The sequence below is a fragment of the Lygodium microphyllum genome, chromosome 18 (genome assembly GCF_053477565.2).
Source record: "Lygodium microphyllum isolate KBCC chromosome 18, Lygodium_microphyllum_v1.1.10, whole genome shotgun sequence".
In the NCBI taxonomy this organism is placed as follows: Eukaryota; Viridiplantae; Streptophyta; class Polypodiopsida; order Schizaeales; family Lygodiaceae; genus Lygodium; species Lygodium microphyllum.
In genome coordinates this window covers 131304659-131324209 of record NC_141152.1, presented here as the reverse complement: position 1 = coordinate 131324209, position 19551 = coordinate 131304659, and the positions used below count along the sequence as shown (strand labels likewise).

At 40.7% G+C, this 19551-nt stretch overlaps 1 protein-coding gene across 1 annotated transcript in view; it reads left to right on the top strand.

The window, feature by feature from the left end:
* Positions 1 to 5564, top strand: part of LOC148021386 (putative enoyl-CoA hydratase 1, peroxisomal) — a 101276-nt gene extending 95712 nt beyond the window's left edge. Inside the window, exon 5 of the mRNA XM_087698146.1 lies at positions 5087 to 5564. Within this exon, the coding sequence (XP_087554272.1) occupies positions 5087 to 5194 (108 nt within the window). The 3' untranslated portion in view covers positions 5195 to 5564. The remainder of the gene's footprint in view (positions 1 to 5086) is intronic.
* Positions 5565 to 19551: the final 13987 nt, after the last annotated feature.

Here is a 19551-nt window from a genome sequence, read left to right as displayed (position 1 = left end):
TGGTGGGAGTTGGACTTCTTTGCCCCTCTCCACATGGATCACATGCAAATTGAATGCTTCGTGCTTCTGACGAGTCATGGTGCCAATGACGAATAAAGAGGCCTGAGAGAGAGAGAGAGAGAGAGAGAGAGAGATGCTTGAGTCTCGACTCTTGAAACTTGAGTCTTGCAAGTTGAAAGGGAGGGAGACTCGAGAGGCCCGAGGGTTGGGGTAAAGTTGAAAGAGCAAGAGTGAAAGAGAGGGAATGGTAGATGAGAATGGCAAATGCTTTGATAGGGTGCAGGATAGAGGGGATAGGAGATGAGATTTGAGAATGGCAAATGCTTCGATAGGGTGCGGGAAAGAGGAAGATGAGAATGGTAACTTGTAAGTGCTTGCTGAATTGGTGTGGAAGCATGGAGGAGAGAAGCACCTTTTGTAGATGAGAGAAGGGCCAAAGTTCAAAGTTCAAACAGTCAAAGTCTAAAGAGAAGGAATCCAAAGAAGGGGTTGGAAGCTGGAGTCTGGAAGGAATCCAAAGAGGAGCACCTTTTAAGTTTTGTATGGTTGGAATTTGGAAAAGGGGGGTGGGGTGAGATATCCAAGGCTTCCCACCCCCCAAAAAGCGCAACAGTGCAAGAAAAGCATGAAACTAGAAACGCAGAACGAGGACGCGCAGACCAAGTGGCTGAAAGAGGCCAGTTTTAACGTACGAAATCGTATTGTACGGTACCGTACGGACCATTGCTTACCACGTACGGAGGCAACTATGCTTTCGTCACTCGTGACTTGTCACGTGCGTTGCCTGTCACGACTCACGCCTCCTGTCTCGCTCGTCTGTCTCGCTTCTACCCCGTCGACTGTCGACAATTCCACGCCACCTCCACCACCAGTCCGCTTGTGTGCTTGTTCGCCGTGTCGACTGTCCACTCCTACCCCGTTGATCATCGTTAGTCCCAACTCCCACGCTAGCTCCTTTGCTTGTTCGCTTTTGCGCCTACTCGCTTTTGCTCTAGCAATAGTCTTACGGAAAAGACAGAATTGCAGTGGACCAAATAAGATCATCCCCAACTCCTTCAAGGTGGAAATTCGCTTAGAAGAATCGGTGCATCCTACACACGAGGATGATGAGGTGTGGGCTTTACTTGCAGCAGAGAGAGCACAGCTTTGGCATCAAACAAGATCTAGGGCCAGGGGTGCTAATGCATCAATTCCAAGAGAAGGTTCCAGTAGGATGGTAGCAGTTAGTGCTCGAGCTAGTGTCATAAATGACACAGAGGATGATTGGAGTGTGAGTGAGGAGGATGAGCATGGGGATGATGATGGTGGCGATGGTGATGATGATGAGTTTGAGTAGTGATTCATGAGTCATAACTCATGAGGGTTCATGATTTTGGATTAGACTCTAGAATCTTAACTTTTTGGGATTTTCACTTAGTGTAGTGTCCATGGACCATTATTGTTTGGACAGTTCATTATATGACTCTAGTTTCATTTATGAGTTATCTATGATGTATCATGATTCATTTTGGACATTTAATCATTTTGTAACTTGTTTTGAAATGAGAATCATGATATCGCTGCTTTACCCATTTCACATTGCTATTCGCACATGGGCTATGTAAAATGTCTTCCAATTTTCTTTATGTGATATGTATGAATCAATGATCACGATGTTTAAGGTTTGATTATAGTATAGCTTATTCAAAGATTAATATTTGACAATAGTCAACAATGGATTATGGATCATGGATGTGTAACATGTTATTTTGAATTGACTATATTGTTTCATGTTTTATCACTTTTGCTCAATTTACTTGTTTTTGTTTAAGAGAAAGTTCCATGGAGGTTTAAAACATCTTTCCCTAGTTTAAAACTATTAAAAGACCCTTTATAAAAAAATCTCTCATTTCTTATTTTACCCCTTCTCGAAAGAAACTTACGAAACACGTTTCTAATGTTTCGTTTCTAAATGTTTCTGGCTGCTATAGTTTTGAGGGATCTCCTTGCACGGAGCAACTTGCCCCTCCCGTCTTGGGAAGATGTTCGAGAAGCCAAGTTGTATAGCGCTTCCCGCAATACTTGCATGTCCAATGGTGAGAGTTGGACTTCTTTGTGGCCCTCTGCACATGGATCGCATGCAAATTGAAGGCCTCGTACTTCTGACGAGTCATGGTGCCGATGACGGATAAAGAGGCCACAGAGAGAGAGAGAGAGAGAGAGAGAGAGAGAGAGAGAGAGAGAGAGAGAGAGAGAGAGTCCTGACTCTTGAAACTTGAGTCTTAAAAGTTGAAAGGGAGGGAGACTCGAGAGGCCTGAGGGTTGGGGTAAAGTTGAAAGAGCAAGAGTGAGAGAGAGGGGATGGGAGATGAGAATGGCAAATGCTTTGATAGGGTGCGGGATAGAGGGGATGGGAGATGAGATTTGAGAATGGAAAATGCTTTGATAGGGTGCGGGAAAGAGGGGATGGGAGATGAGATTCGAGAATGACAAATCACAAGTCCATTCAAGAATCAAAATCCAAGAGAGAAAGATGAGAATGGTAAGTGCTTGCTGAATTGGTGTGGAAGAATGGAGGAGAGGAGTACCTTTTGTAGATGAGAGAAGGGTCAAAGTTCAAACAGTCAAAGAGGGGTCAACGGTCAAAGAGAGGGCTGCCAGTTGGAAGGAATCCAAAGAGGGCTTGTGGGGGGGGGGGGGGGGGGGGGGGGGGGGGCGGCGGAGTGCATGGTTGGAAAAGGGGGTGGGATGAGGTATTTAAGGCTTCCCACCCCCCCCAAAAAGTGCCACGCAGGCAGGCGGAATGCGCAGGAGTAAAGGCGAGGGCGTAGGGAACGCGGGATGTGCAGGCGAGGTGGTCCAAATAGGCCCAAAATATCGTATGAATCCATATGGTACAGAACCGTATGGATTGTATGGTACAAACAGTACTGTACGTCGTACGGAGGCAACTATGCTTGTGAGGCATCTTTCAAATTTCAATCGTTTCTCCAAAAAAAAAAAAAAAGCCCCCAAAAAGGAGTGATAGGAGTGGGAGGAGTTAACTCTTAAGGATTTGCCAAGGTGGCTTGTAGGCATATGCTTGATGAATTTTTGTGAGTCAAGTACCTCACAGAGCTTTAGGGTCCCTCCACGATCACCAAATTGTATAGGTGTATGCGGTGCAAGTGGGTTCCACAGAGCAGTATGCTTGCTCTACCATACAGCTGCGAAGTCTCTGGAAATGCAAGTATGGTTGAGCAAATCTGCAGAGAAGTCTACAGGGAATGCAAAAATGCACAGAAATCCAAGTTTGGAGGAGGTGGTCTAGAGAGAAATTCAAGTGTAGGGGGGGAAACATGTACAGAAATGGGAGTCTGAGGATCTGTGGAAGTCTAGAGAGAAATGGAAGTCGAGGGGAAAGTACAAAGTAACTGCTAGAGAGAAACGTGAGGAGAATCTCCAAGGAGATATACAAGTCAAGAAAGATGCTAAAGTCCAAAGGGAAATATATGTCCAAAGTCTGGAGAAAAATGCTGGTCCAGAGAAGTTTGGAGAAAAATGCTGTGAAGTTCAATGTGAAATGCAATTCCAGAGAATAGAGAAACAATGTTCGAGGAAAATGCTGACTAAAGAGAGACGCTGGAGAGAGAAGAGAGAAAGAATTGCTGAAGAGAAGAGAGGATATAGACAGATGCAAGTTTGTTGCGAATGTTGTGATAGAGGTGGGGTCGAGTGAAGGGTGGAGTGAGATGGAGAGGAACGAGGTGTACAACAGGAGGAGAGAGGAGCAGAAAGAAATCATACTTCTATTAATCAACTTCGCATTTTACAATGCATTTTCCCTTTCTATAAAAAGAAAAGAAAATCTTCATACATATTTGGATCCAAGCATATATCTAGAGCAAACAAATATCACTGAGGATTGCTTGACCCCTCTGGAGATATCACTGGAGACAACAAAAATCTGTGGAGAATTGCTCAATCGTAGAAAGTCTTTGGACAAATCTTATGTGGTCACTAAGCACACAATTGTGTACACAGGACACACAATATTTAGGAGTTTCGCCTCAATTTTTTCCCCCTTTGTAGGTAGGCACATTTTACGTGTGACCATTTTTCATGCATTTTAGGTTCACCAGATTTGGTGCTCTGACAGGTTAGCTGATTTTCTCACTGAAGTCTGCCTTTCTATTCATCTCTCTCCACTGCTGTCCACTTCTTTTCATTGTACCTCTGTTTTTTTGCTTCCAAAAGGCAGCACAACAATGTGATTGGACCAGCTGTCTAAGCAATGCTCAGTCATGGCCTTACTGACCATGTGTAGCAACAACTGAGTGATCATTTCACAAGAGTGGAAAGCTGGTCAGCTCTATCATGGTCCAAGGCTCTCCTTGTTTACAGTCTATCGATGGCATAGTGTATAAAGGTTGCTATACTTGTGGTATCTCTGCCTCTAAACATGTTCTCAAAGTATCCTGCGTCTAAGCATACAGATCCATGGCAATTTCAAAATGTCATTCTTAAAGTTCTCATAGGCTCCATACCATTGTGTGGACTGGTGCTCTGTAATCTTTGTCCTAGTATAGTTGTGCCCTTACGGGCTGTTTTTTTTTGTAGCCGTGTTCCTCTTCTTCCTTGTTAAAATTTGAATAGAGGCCCCTGCTGAGCTTTGGTGATATCCTTGCCCGCTCTCCACATGCATTCTTGATAGGTGCTTGAAACACCCCCATTTTTATTCCAAGTTCCTCCAATGATTTTGTGCAATGTCTTTCTCACCCCATCTAGTAACTTGCAACACTTCAACATGTCTCAGCTTCATCCTCATGGTGGCATTCATTAATTCTATTTCACTATCCAACAATCTTTTGCTTTTTCACCACATGAATTCATTTTGGCACTCTCCTATGTCCTCAATCTCTGCCTTGGTATTATTGTCTTAGCAAAGGTTTTGATTTCTTTTTCTACGTGTGTTTAACTCGTTGATTTCCTTTTGTAGTATACGTGTTTTTAACTCCTCTGTGCGAGAGAGAGAGAGAGAGAGAGAGAGAGAGAGAGAGAGAGAGAGAGAGAGAGAGATTTTACGGAAAAAAAAAGAGAGAGAGAGATTCATTTTTGTTTGTTGCAGAAAAGAGCATACAAGTACTATGGAGAAATGAAACCTGAACAGTTTGAGATGATGCAGAAGTACATAGCTGGTTCAAAAAAGACAAACAAGCCTACAGCAAAGCTATAAAGTTAGTGTGTGGTTTTCTCTAGCACACATTCAACTTTATAACCAGCAATTACATCTCTTGTATGTAGTATTGTAAGTTGGAAATAAGTTTGTAAAAAGAATGAAGAACTAACTGGGTTTGGTGCACCACCAATTTGGGTTGTGACTTGTCTCAATGCAGTCTTTTTATGCCTTGGATGTGTGGATTACTTGTTCAAGTACTACTTGTTCAAGCATTAGTATATGCTTGCTGAAGTTCTGGAGTGCTATTTCCATTTAGGTGTCCTTCAGAAAATGAAAAAGCTCAACATGAACAAAACCTTACAAAAAAACATCTAGTAACCTTGTATTCACAAACTTCATGTAATATGAAGTAATTTAACCAAGAATTGTTGGAGCACATCAGTTAAATAGCACCTGCGTGTGTTGAATCTAGTGGTTTTTTTCGCTTTGTGTTCGATTTTGGCACAGTCTACAAAGCTCCACAAGGAAATTCAAAACTAACCGAATAGAAAAAACACATTATCAACAAAAGAAAAAAGGGTAACCTTCATGTGTCCACAGGACTTAAGATAATGTAAAGCAATTCAACTAAGAACCATTGGGGCATTGCCTTTCAATTGCACAAACAAGTGCTATTGTAGTGGTTAACTCTTTCATGTGTTTACTTCTGTTGACTACAAATATGTGGTTTTCTTAGTTTCTTTTGATGTTATGGTCAATGCATTAGCATTGTGAGAGAGGATGGCAGGATCAAAGCTCAGCACAGAAAACAATAGACAGTAGAGAGTGAAGCACGACACCCAATGCAATAGATTGAAAGAGTGTAAATTGAAAGTAGAAGGTACAACCCTTAAACCTTAGGGTTGTAGGGGGTGTGAATATCCGAACACGATAAGTGCCCATAAGTGTGTTTCATAAGCACATACGAAATAATATCGTAAGTTCGGGAAGAAAAAACCTCTCCTACCGAGAGTACAAGTGCTCGTGTTCTATTGATCACCAACACTTCGATGTAAGCGTAGGTGTGAGGCATGAGTGAAATATCCAACAAACCTCCTTGTAGTGAAGAGTGATCGAGTATAAGGATCATCCGCCACTAAAGGAGATCAAATTTAAAGCATGGCGAAATGCTTCAAATTTGTCACGAGAAAACTTTGGTAAAGATGTCTGTCACATTATTGGTGGTAGGATAATAGACAAGGCTGATATCATCCGCATGTAGCTTCTCTTTGACAAAGTGATAATATATCTCAATGTGTTTTGTGCATGTATGAAATACTAGGTTCCATGCCATTGTAATGGCACACTATTAGTGAACAAAGGAGTAGGCTTCGTAACAGATATATCCAGATCAACAAGCAAACGTCTAATCCATATGCATTCAACTGTGGTAGTGAAAGGTGTCTTGTATTCAGCTTCACATGACGATGTGGCAACAGTCGACTGTTTCTTTCTAAGCCAAGATATGTAAGACGAGCCAAGAAAGAAATAATTGTCACTAGTGGAGTGACGTGAATCATAATCACTGTAAGCATGTAATTGCAGTGGTCTCTCCTTTGCCTAAAGCAATCCAAGAGATCTAGTACCCTGCAAATAATGGAAGACACGCTTAATAGCTTGTCAATGTGACATACGTGGTTGATGTATATATCTGCTCAGGGATAAAACTGCAAATTGTATGTCTGGCGGCTTAGTGTTGCATAAGTAAATAAGACATGCAAGTACTGGAGCATATGTGTGTATATCAAACAAATCACTGTCATAATGTAATGACAGTTCAAGTCCAGGTTTCATTGGTGTACAAACTGGTTTGCAATCTTGTAAGTCAAACTTCTCAAGAAGTTTATCAATGTATCTTGATTGTAATAACCCGATACCTCTAGTATCATGTATAAATTGAATGTCCAAGTAATAATGCAAGGATCCCAAGTTTGACATGTCAAAAGTTTGTTGCAAATTTTGTTTAAATGTTGAAATCTAATAAGCAACTGTCCTTGTAAGCAAGAGATCATAACATAAAGAAAATTATCAGCATGGATCTCTCTTTACATATGTAAATGATAGACTTAGATGAGTTGTTTATGAACCCTTGGCTAAGCAAGAAAGCATACAAGGCTTTTTTTAGCTTGTAGACCAAGTGTTCCAAGCCCTCAACTGTAAAACCAATGGACAGTTGTACATATACTTCCTCATGAAGTTTCCCATGTAAAAATGCAGTTTTAATATCCAACTGATACATAGTCCATCCATAATGAGTAACTAAAGTAACCATAGACCTGATGATGGCCATACGGGAAGTAGGAGCAAATGTCTCCTCATAGTCAATGCCTTTTATTTGTGCATAGTCTTTAGCTACAAGCCTTGCCTTGTATTTGTCAATGGATCCATTTGCATTCCGTTTTAGCTTATAGACCCATTTTGTTCCAATGGCTTTCTTTCCAAATGGCAAATACACCAAATCCCATGTTTGATTCTTAGTGATGGAATCCAATTCAGCTTTCATTGTTGCTATCCAATGCACACTCTGTTGTGCATCTTCAAAACATTCAGGCTCTTCTTCATCAAGGGTGCTTGTTGTCATAACAAACTCCATGGTATGTGCAGTATCATGGATACGAGTTTGCCTTCTAGTACGACCAGCCATGGGTACATCCAGATGACTATATTTCATAGTCTGTAAATACCATCTAGGCATTTGTCTTGTCTCTTGACTATCTATAAGCTCTTGCTGAATTTTAGTTTTAACACGTTCAATATTCTAATCCGCGAATGGTTGATTTTCTACATTTTTCAAAGAAGTAGCTGGTTGAACATTGAGTTCACTTATTGAAACTCCAGCTGAATCACCAAATGTAATGGACAGCAGCCCTTCAAATACATCACGGGCAACCTGATATGTATCTAAACCAGTTAGGGATAATTCTGATTTTTCATCAAATAGTATATCCCTACTGACAAACACTTTTTTAGAAACAGGATCATAGAGTTTATAGTCTTTGATCTCACTACTATATCCCATAAAAATGCATTTAACAGCCTTGTTATTCAATTTTTTTCTGAGTACATTTGGAATATGTGCATATGCAAGGCACCCAAAGGTACGAAAGTGTCCAATAGAAGGTTTCCGGCTGTTCAAAGCCTCAAAATGTATAATTTTCTTCAAAGCTTTGGTGAGGCATCTATTGAAAACATGGCAATCACACATGACGACTTCCATCCAAAAGCTGTGAGGCAAGCTCTTTGCCTTTAGCATATATCTGGCAATCTTGATGAGTGACCGATTCTTTCTCTCTGTAACCCTATTTTGCTGCGGAGTATAAGCAGTAGTGTATTGATGGACAATGCCCTTCTGGTTCAAAAAAGAATTTAGCATAGAGGATATGTATTTTTCCTTTCGGTCCGAACGGAGAGTCTTAATTTTACAACCAGACTGGTTTTCAACAAGTGCAATAGAAGCCAAGAATGCATCATACACTTCTGACTTTTGACCAAAGAGTAGACCCAACAAAATCGAGTAAAGTCATAAATAAAAGTCACAAAATAGTAACATTCTCCCAATGATTGTTTGCATAGATCCACATACATCTGAATGCACTAACTGCAACCTGGCTGTTGCTCAAAAAGCAACATCGCGGGGAAACAAAAAATGATGCATTTTTTCTAAAATACATCCTTCGCACAAGTGCTCAGGAGGTCTCTCCAGTAGAGGTAATCCATCTAGCATTTGCGTATGTTGTAAGAGCATCAAGTTGCTAAAGTTCACATGCCCCATCCTAACATGCCATAACTTTGCCTGTATCATAGGAGTAAGAGTGGATGTCAAATATGCTGATGACTGATCAACTGAAAGAGCATCCAACTCGTATAACCCATGACATAAAGTGCTGTCAAGGTCAAAGTCATGTGTTCGTTGTCTCTCACCATGCATTGGTCATCATCAAATGTGACTTGCAATCCACAACGTGCCAAAGAAGAGATAGAAAGTAAATTCTTCTTTATGCCTGGCACAAATAAAGCATCCTGTAGGCAGAGAATTGAGCCATCCAATGGTTGTGAGCACAATCTCCACAATTCCTCTAACAGGTATGATGCATTGTTGGCACACTGCACAGACTTGCCAACTAGAGTTGCATGAACAAATGCAAATAAATCTCTGTGAGATGTAATATGCTTAGAAGTACCATTGTCAAAAACCAAGTGTTTATATCCTCAGTAGAGCTGAATGCTCGATTTGCCCAAGAGGTGTCATAATTGCATGTGTAGAAACAATAGTCATTATCTGCAATAAAGGATACAGACTCAATAGCAATGGAAGGAGAATCAGAAACTGACATTCCTGACCTTTTTTTTCTCTTTGGCAATACGCTTTCTGCACTCAGTGATGTAGTGGCTTGGCTTCTTGCAATAATGGCATTTTTCCTTTTTGGCTTGCGTGCCACCTTGTTTTTTGTTTGCTAGTGATGTGCCAAAAGTCCCAGAACTATGCGGAGCATTCTCCACTTGGTTGCCTTTGCCCTTTTGTCTAGCCATAAAAGCTTGCTTAGAGGCTATACACCACTATTCTTTCGTGTTTGCTCCTCCTCTAGAAGCAAACTGACTAATTGAAGAAAAGTAATTGGTTGCGCGGCAATCCTCATGGTGAGGTTTAAGGCCGTATGAAAAGCCAAGTACGAAGGAGGTAATGAGTTCAAAGTGGTTAATATCATCTGTGTATCCGAATAGTACTCATCAACATTCATGAGTTGCTCTCTCAAGTCCTGAATTTTGTTCAAGTTATCTTGAATAGAATCACCTTCATCCATTTTCAATGTCTCTAGCTCTTTCTTTAAGAAACAGATGCGAGTCTCATTTTTGCCTACAAACATCTGCTTCAAAGTTAGGCAAGCTTCTTGTGAAGAAGATGCTGAACGAATGGAGGGATGATTGACTGCTGAACTGCCAATGCAATCAACGACAAATCATGTGCATCCCATGTATCCCATGCTTTTTGAGCTACTGTTCTTTGGGGAAGTGGCTGAAGTAAAGCAGGTTGAGGTGCTCGTGGTGTACGTCCTCTTGGAGGAGGAGTAGCTGGAGCCACAACTCCAAGTCGAGCTTCTTCTTCACTGACACAATCCCAAAGATTTTTTACTACAAGTATATTCTTCATCATGAACGACCAAAGTGAATAGTTATTTCCATCCAATATGTCCTCCTTAGATACATAGGTGAAAACATCTCCTCCTTGATTTGCCATGATTTTTCAATTACCAAAAAATGCAAAAGAGCAATGTCGAAGTAGAACTTCACTAAAAATCTGAAAATTTTTAAAAAATTGCAAGAAATAACTTTCTACAATTAGTGTACAGAGGTGCACTTTGTCAAAACTGTCTGCTATGCATGCAGTTTAACGTGCAATCAGTGTTCAGCAATACTGTACCAGTAAAATCCCCAAAATTTCATTGCCTCGGGTTTGTCAAAATAGTCTGTCAGTGACTGTAACTACAATGTGTATACCAATGTTCCCAGAAAACATCAAAGCTCCAAAAATTTTGATGAATATGCCTAGAAATTTGCATCGACCATGTCCTTGACATGTATTTTGAATTTTGTGCCTGTGCCGTGGGAACCCCTACTTCCAAAAATTGCAAGAGATTAATTTTTTTAATACAAAAAAAAAACACAAAGCCGTCAGGCACGCCTTCGACGGGTTGACTGGTGTTGGGCATCGCAGACGAGCTGCTAGGCGAGGCGATTGACGTCATAGGTGAGCTGGCGAGTGAAGCATGCAGTAGCTGGCAGGCGATGTCAACTCTGGCAGGGCTTGGAGGAGTTGACATGGCGTTTGGCTGGACATGGTAGGCAGTTGGTGGGACGTTGGACAAGTGGACGAGCAAGGAGGAGTTGACAATCGACGAGCGAAGCGACTGATGGTTGGTCAGACGCAAGCGATGCTCAAGACAGCTGGTGAGCGTGACACAGGAGACGGAACTGGCGGGTTGAGCTGCTGGTGCTTCAGATGGATTGGTGAGGCAGCTGACGTGGCGTGTAGCACATGGGTGGACTAGAGACGATATGGTGTGTGGCGCAAGAAACAAGTCGAGTTGTTGCAGATCGCGACGAATCTGACGAGGCAGAGTTCGACTAAGCGGAGAGCTCCCACATGCTGAGCGGAGCTAAGCTAAATAGAACCTCAGCTGAACAGAGCTAATGTTGCTCTGATACCAAATGTGAGAGAGGATGGCAGGATTGAAGCTCAGCATAGAAAACAATAGACAATAGAGAGTGACGCACGACACCCAATGCAATGGATTGAAAGAGTGTAAATTGAAAGTACAAGGTACAACCCTTAAAACCTTGGGGTTATAGGGGGGTGCTCACACCCAATCACGGTAAGTGCCCGTAAGTGTGTGTCATAAGCACATACGAAATAATACCGTAAGTCTGGGGGAAAAAACCTCTCCTACTGAGAGTAAAAAGTGCCCTAGTGTCCTACTAATCACTGACACTCAGATGTGAGCGTAGGTGTAAGTGAGGCGTGAGTGAAATACCCAACAAGCACACAATTGTTTAATTGTGGGAAATCGGAAATATCAAGGGCTTACAATTAGAGTTTGTGGTTTTGTTCGTACTCGTAAACCACGTTGGAAAAGCGGCACTTCGGTATTCTCCCATTTTTGACTTGGATCACATTGTCCATCAGTATTCATATAGGGAAGTTTCTCTACTATTGATCTCGAGATGTTTATAAGGTCAAGTAACCTACTTGTAGCTCTTGGAATAGATGAAAGATTCTCTCTTCCTGCAATTAGAAAAGGGCAGTGACTTGAATTGTGTGCATCCATTTAGAAAGTCTTGCAAAATACACTTTACTTTCCACCAAATGTTGGCTTTTTTCTCATGATGCCAAAGAACCTAGCAATTAACAACTATAAAACTCCATGAAAACATCTCATTCCAAGACTTTCAAGTTAACCAAGATGAAAGCTTTCGCCTTAATTATGCAAAATATTGTATCCAAAAAACCAAGTGCTCATTATCAATATATTCTTATACCTATAAAACACGACAAAGCATATGACTTGAGTTTACACATGCAACAAACATTGTTGCCTTAGGCACACTCAACAATCACGACGTTAAGTGAGAAGTGATCCAATAAGCATTCTCTTCAAGTGGACTTTAGTGGGGGATTTTTTTGAAAATTTGCCCATTTTTTGGGGTGGTTATAGATTCAAAGTTATCTTTCACACTCCTTTCATACGCTTTCCTCATCTCTTTTTCCTCACCTCAGCCCTTATAAAACGGCAGTCCCCCTCCCCCCATCTCACCACACAAATCTGTTGCCATCTTCATCAATCTCCCTCTCTTGAGCTAAATCTTCAAGCCACTATCTTCTTTGATCACCTTACTCTCCCTCTCCCTCTCCCTCTCCCTTGCCTTCTCTTTCTCCTATCCCTCTCTCTCTCTTAATTTCAAGGTTAATCATACATATCACATTCTCTCCTTGTCCCTCTTTTCACGTTTTTAAAAATGAATGTACAAAACAACATATTTTACTCTTAAAATTTTGTGTACATTTCATATTGTACATATTCGCGTATTGAACGTATCATACTAAACGTACAAAATCGCCTTGGTTTGTCCACCAGTCACATGACCAAAGCTCTAATCCCATATGTTATTATCTTTACTAGTGAGCCAAATAGCTAATAGCAGACTATAGGACAATTTTCTATCCAAATGATTCAATTGCAAAGCCAATGATCTAATACTTTAAATATATTGTACCCTCAAAAGGCTAAAGATGTGCAATTTACTTTTTGGTGTTAGTCCATAGTTTGCTACATGGAACACGATGCTTCTAGTGTTTGCCAAGCGACCTAATACTACAAATTATAGTCCTCTCTTCTAAAATGATTGAATTCTAGGAGGGCATTCATATAATCTACTAGAGAACAATGATTTCTTAGAAATGGAAAAAGGCAAAGGTCTTTCTTCTTTTTAGGAATCTTTTTACAAAACGTAGACCATAACTTTGCAAACCTCCACAGCATGAGACAACAATTGAACTTCAACAAAAAGTAGAATAATATGAGGGTAAGTTGCTTGCTTGTTGGTAGCAAATATACCAAACACCAAGACCATGGTTTCAGCTATTTAACATCAAACACTTGAGTTTTAAACTTGGGTGCATAACATGCCATTCCAAATTCCCAAAAATTGGGAGGGCTCATCTTGGTGCATCCAAACACCTCTTATGATGCATGTGCCCCCACAACTTAACTTACCATTGAAGGACTTGGCGTGTGCCTTTTATTAGAAGTAAATAATATTATACATCACAAATGAGAAAAGTAGAGAATCCTCATTTTCAATGTGAACTTGAAACATAAGGCTTCCAATGCTCAATGTTTCTTCACCTTAGTCATAATTCATCTCATTTGTTGGAGATACCATCGCAAACATCGTACAAGGAATTACTTGGAAAGTGCTTTTTTGAATCGATGTGCCAGAAAGCATACTCAAACAACTCCACATTGAAGAAAATTTCAAGTTGAGTCGCTTCCACACTCTTTATAAAAGGCATATGATTAGATATGTTTTGGATATCTAAAAAGATTAGCTTCCAATGATGTTGGGTATATGATTTGGATGTCTAAACAGATCAACTTGAAATTATTTGGTTGGCTATCCATTAGCATCTATGATTTGCAAAATTACATATGCCATATTAGTTCCATTTGACATCTTGAGAACTCAAGATGAGACTTTACCAAGTCTCCTTTACCAGCCAAAAGAGCATATTAAAAACTTTGAAGCTGATTTCATATAAGATATTTACAGCCCTAGATGACAAATAGGGATGATCAAATTTCTTAATAGTCATGATTTTTTTGTCCATATCCTATTTGTGAGTCTTAATTCGAGTTAGATGGGGACATTAGGAACTTTAAAACAGTTTGCCTTGATCATTTCTTCCATGTTTAGCCATCTAGGCACAACACCATGTCACCTAATATTTTTCTAGAGGTTTGGCTATTTTTTAGCCCTTTTGGGCTTTTTATTGAAGCAATTTTTCATTTTCTTGCATGTTGGCCAACTTTCCTATTGTTGCCTTACAAAAGGAAATTGGGCACATTTAGTTGTCATCCACTCATCTTGTTCTTCGATCGCACTCTCTTCCTCATAATCTTTAGTGTTTCTCCACCCTCACTCACATGTCCTCATCATAGTCATGCAAGGGCTCTCTCTCTCTCTCTCTCTCTCTCTCTCTCTCTCTCTCTCTCTCTCTCTCTCTCCATAAGGGCTTTGTAGCTATACTATGGCATTGTTGCCAAAAACACCTATAAAAGGAGTAATAGTGATTTTGAGCCTTTCTTGGTTTCCACTCTCTATGTGATTCCCTATACCTAGTGGTGAGTCCTCGTATGTGTGGTGTCATGAGGGTGTAGTCCTAGGATGTGTCTATGTTGTATTGTTTCTTTCATTGAATAATACAAGAGTATATCTTTCTCTCACATACTGTATTAACTTTTTGTGTTGTGTCAAGTGAGTGATTGAGTATAGATGCATTGCACTTGGTATTAGAGCAACTCTTGCTCGGAGTTGAGGAGCGCTCTTATAAAAGTAGGAGAGAAAATCTAGTGCCTTGAAATTGTGTTGTGATGACCCATGTCACGTCACCCCATATCATTTTGACCCTTGTTACACGATGCCCCATGGTGCGATGACCTTGGTAGGAGTTACCATCTAAAGATATGACGTGGCTTCCTTGCAGGACAACTACCACCTGAAAGTGAAACATGGCTTTCCTGCGAGGACAACCTAGAGCCGAGGTGCAGCTTCCCACAGCAATATGGAGAATAACAGAGAGAGTGCACCAATTTTGATGGTTGAAGGGAGGGAGAAGAGATGAGGTCAATAATAGAGAGAATCTCAAGAAGATAAAGTAGCCAGATTATCAGAAACAACAATAGGAGGAGGAGAAAAGATGTGAACTATAACAACAAGAGGAGGAGAAGAGATGCAAATTACAAGAGATAGATAGATTGGCAAATAGGTTAGCTATGGAGGAAGCATCTAGGAGGTCTCAAGACACAAAGAAGAACAAAGAGAAGGAATCTGAAGTAGGAGACAAGAAGAGGGACAAGTGAAGGGAGTAAGCTCGGACTGGAAGTACATGAGCAGAAGCAAGAGCTTTGGTGGAAGGAGCAAGATCTGCCAAAGTTTATCCCTTAATAATTAGTAGACTGATTATTACTTAGAATTTGCCTATGTGGGGATTACAACTTGAAAATCTAAAATATCCTTTTGTTCTTTCGCATGTTGTTGCCATACTTCAAGAGAAAGAGACAAGATGTGAAAACTCCAACAGTCACAATGTGTGATGTTTCTTCAGTGAAAGAATAAAGAATGAAGTGATAGTGATGGATGCATGCCACTTGTAGTGTACGGGTGTGTGGGCATTGTCGATGTAATAATATACGGGTGGCTAGGCACATGCACCTTTATCGCCAACAATCTCCCACTTAAAGGCGAATGTGTCCCTAGTGAGGAGAGAGCAAGAAAAAAGTGACAAAGTAGAAATGCACATAAGTATAACAGGATGAGGAAAGACATCATCTCATCCAACATGCATCAACTTCTTAAGGAAGGAAAAATGCTCCATTAAAAGACTTTTTGTGATGAGTAGATTTGTAGGATTTAGGGCAATTGAGATCTTGACAGATGAAAGAAGACTTGTCCTCAACGACCTCTCTGATGAAGTGGTAACACACCTCAATGTGTTTCATCTTCGCATGGAAGACCAGATTCTTGGCTAATTGGATAGCACTCACAGAATCTGAATGCAATGTAGGGACCACATCAATAATACCAAATTCTGCCACCTAACCAGAGAGTCTCCTTGAAAGCCTCAGTGTTGCTACAACATGCTCGACCTTAGTAGTAGAGAGGACCTTGCATTTCTGCACCTTGGACATCCATGAAATAACACCTCCAACAAAGATGAAGACATAGCTAGAGGTAGAATTCCTATTGTTTGCATGGCTTGCATAATCAGAGTCAGTGTACCCCACAACTCATGTATCCTGGCCACCATAACATATACGCATAGCTATTGTGCCCTTCAGGTACCTCATGATATCCTTGACGGCATCCCAATGCCATCCACAAGGTGTAGCCATATAGTATGCCACAACTCCCATTATAAATGTTATGTTAGGACGAGTGGCTATCATGGCATACATTAAAATTTCCACAGCGGATGTATAAGGGTATTGGCAATCTCGACCTTTTGCTCATCAAAATCCAGACAATCAACCTGACTAACCTTCACATAAGAAGGTAGAGGACATCCAATAAGCTTACCCTCCTATATATGAAACAACTCAAGGAATTTCTGGATATACTCCTATGATAGGTAAAGGAGCCCCTTAGAACGACTGCACATGATGCATATCCCAAGAATATGTAAGGCTTGTTCCATGTTCTTCACCTCAAAGCTCTTCATGAGCTGAGTTTTCAAGGCATCCAACTCATCATGAGCTCTCCTAATAATAAGCATATCATCCACATAGAGTACCAAAATCATAAGACTGCCATCACGAGCCTTCTTCTGTATAAACACGGTTTTATAGCACTATAGCTATATCCTTGTGAATGTATAAAAGCATTAAACTTGTGGTACCATTCCCTAGGTACCTCCTTAAGGACATAACGGCTCTTTCTCAACTTGCACACTAGGTGTTCTTTGCCTTTTTCTTCAAAGCCCTTAGGTTGCTTCATATAGATCTCATCATGCAAGTCTCCATGTAGAAAGGCTGCCTTTACATCCATCTAATAAATATCTAGATCTAGATAAGCAACCAAGGCTAGTACCAAGTGTAGGGTCGTCATTTTGACCACATGAGAAAATACTTCATCAAAGTCAATACCATATTCTACTTGAAACCCTTAGCTACCAATCTGGCCTTATAAGCAGTCTTGGGGTGTCCAGGGATACTTTTTAGCATGTATACCCACTTCCATGGCAATGCCCTCTTACAACTAGGCAAAGAAACCAAATCCCTCGTATGGTTAGTTCAAACTCTGATTTTGCATAGCCCTATCCCATGAGTAACTATCATCTCTTTGCATGGCCTCATCATGAGAGAGAGGCTCACCTACATTTGTCATCGTAACATAATCCATGGTTAGTCTTTTGTAAGGAGTTAAACTTTGATTGCATAGCCCTATCCCATGAGTGACTATCATCTTTGTACATGGCATCATCATAAGAGAGAGACTCACATGCATTTGTCACCATAACATAATCCATGGAGGGCATAAAGCACTATGGCTGTGACATCTAGCTCTAGTAGAACGTCTCAAAGTAGGCTGCTCTTGCACAACAAGTGGGACTTGGGTCACTAGAGTATCATCTATTCTAGGCTGTCTAGCTAGTTGTACGGGTGTAGGAGCCTCCTCTTGAAAGATTACCCTACATATCTCAATTACCTGTTTAGGCTGCTTATGTATATTTTTCTCATGGAAAATGATATCATGGCTATAGATAATCTTACGAGCTGATGGATCCCATAGGTGATAGCCCATCTCACTTGCATCCCCATAACCAAGAAAGATATATTTCACGAACATAGAAACCAACTTATTTTGCTTGTCTTTGGGAACATGGCAGAATGCTTCATAACCAAAGATACGTAAATTAGCATATGATAGAGGTTTCCTAGTCCAGACCTCCTCTGTAACTTGGCAATCAATAGTAGTGCAAGGGGATTGGTTAATCAAGTGTCTGGTACTAGTAAATGCCTCTGTCCAAAAGTGTTGTGGGGTAAGCCTACCTAGATAAGCATACTATGGACTCTTTCCTGAATTGTCTCGTTCATGTGTTCTAGATTATGAGGAGAAGCCATGTGTGAGCCTAAATATTGGTGGATCCTCACTTATATGTCAAATGAGGTCTATTTGACCAAATGGCCAAAAGGTGACCATTACGGGTCTAGCCTTTGGGTTAGATAGAGTAATTGCAAGGTAAGAAAGTTATTAGGGATCCCTATTTTGGGTTTGAGGGTTGTAGAAGTAGCCCTTGACTAGGGTTAGTGAATATTCATTGGCCAACTAGTGGAGGTGCACATGGAAGGTCAACAGACATAGGTTCATATGGAAGGTCATCCATCATGGCACCCTTCACAAGCTATAAAAGGTAGATCCCTTCATAGCTTTCATTATCCATCGTTTCACCCAATCAGAGTTATTCCAGCTAGCCTTAAGCTTTTCACATATCTTCTATCTCGATCATCATCTAAGCTTCATATTGGAAACGCATAGGTGGATAGAACCATCTTTGTATGAGCTTGTTTGGAGTTAAAGAAAATTTTTGTTCTCCTCTTATTTGTTGTGTACTCTCTTTCTCTATCTCTTGTTTCATTCCTTTCAAAGATATGTGCCCAAGGCGACGATACCGAAGAGATACATGTGGAATTGCTGCCACAACCAAAATATGGTCAACTGACCCAAATACAAGAAAAGGATAGAGGGTACTAGGCTTAGCTCCACATATAATAACAAGATTCCCATGGATAATCTTCCTTGAGGAATCACCAATCCAGGGTGCCAGTAGAGATAAGGCTCTTCGTGAGAGGTGGTACATGACTTGCAACATCATGAGGAGTGAAAATACTGCTACTTGAAGCAAAACACAGCTGGACATCACCAATACCAACTATCTCCAATGCCACGTCATTACCACTCTCTATGAGGGGTCACATGAAAGGACACCCATGAATCTATCAATCAACATTGAGTATATCCTAACAAAACATAAGTCATATTTGAAGCATCCAAAGAAGAAGTTGCCAAGATAAGATCATAAGATATATATCAGGCTGCACTACATTAATCTCCTCAATCTTGACACACCAAACTTGCTAAGCACAATGCTACGATCATCATTCTTATGTTGCACTTTACCCTTTCCCTTTTTCCTTCCCTTGTCTTCGTGCAATTTTATGGCACTGTGGCCAAATATGACTTGCTTTTTCACAATAATGACAAGTAAGACTAGACTTACAGCCATGGGACTTACTGTGAGACTATCCATATGTCCTAGACTGAGACATGTTAGAGTCTTTACCAATGGCCATTTCCATCTTGTCGGCCTCTCATAGTCAATGCATGTGATGTACGGGAAGCATCCACATTCTTTTTGTTTATCTCTTCTCTCAAGCAGGCACTCTCAACATCATGCAATTTCAGCCCATCCTTAGCACAAAGCACCATACAGAAAGTTTCTCATGACTCAGGCAGCAGAGTACCAAGCAGAAATAAAGAATAAAAAGTATCATTGAACTCAATCTCTTGTGAAGATAAATGGATGATGATGGAGTGAAACT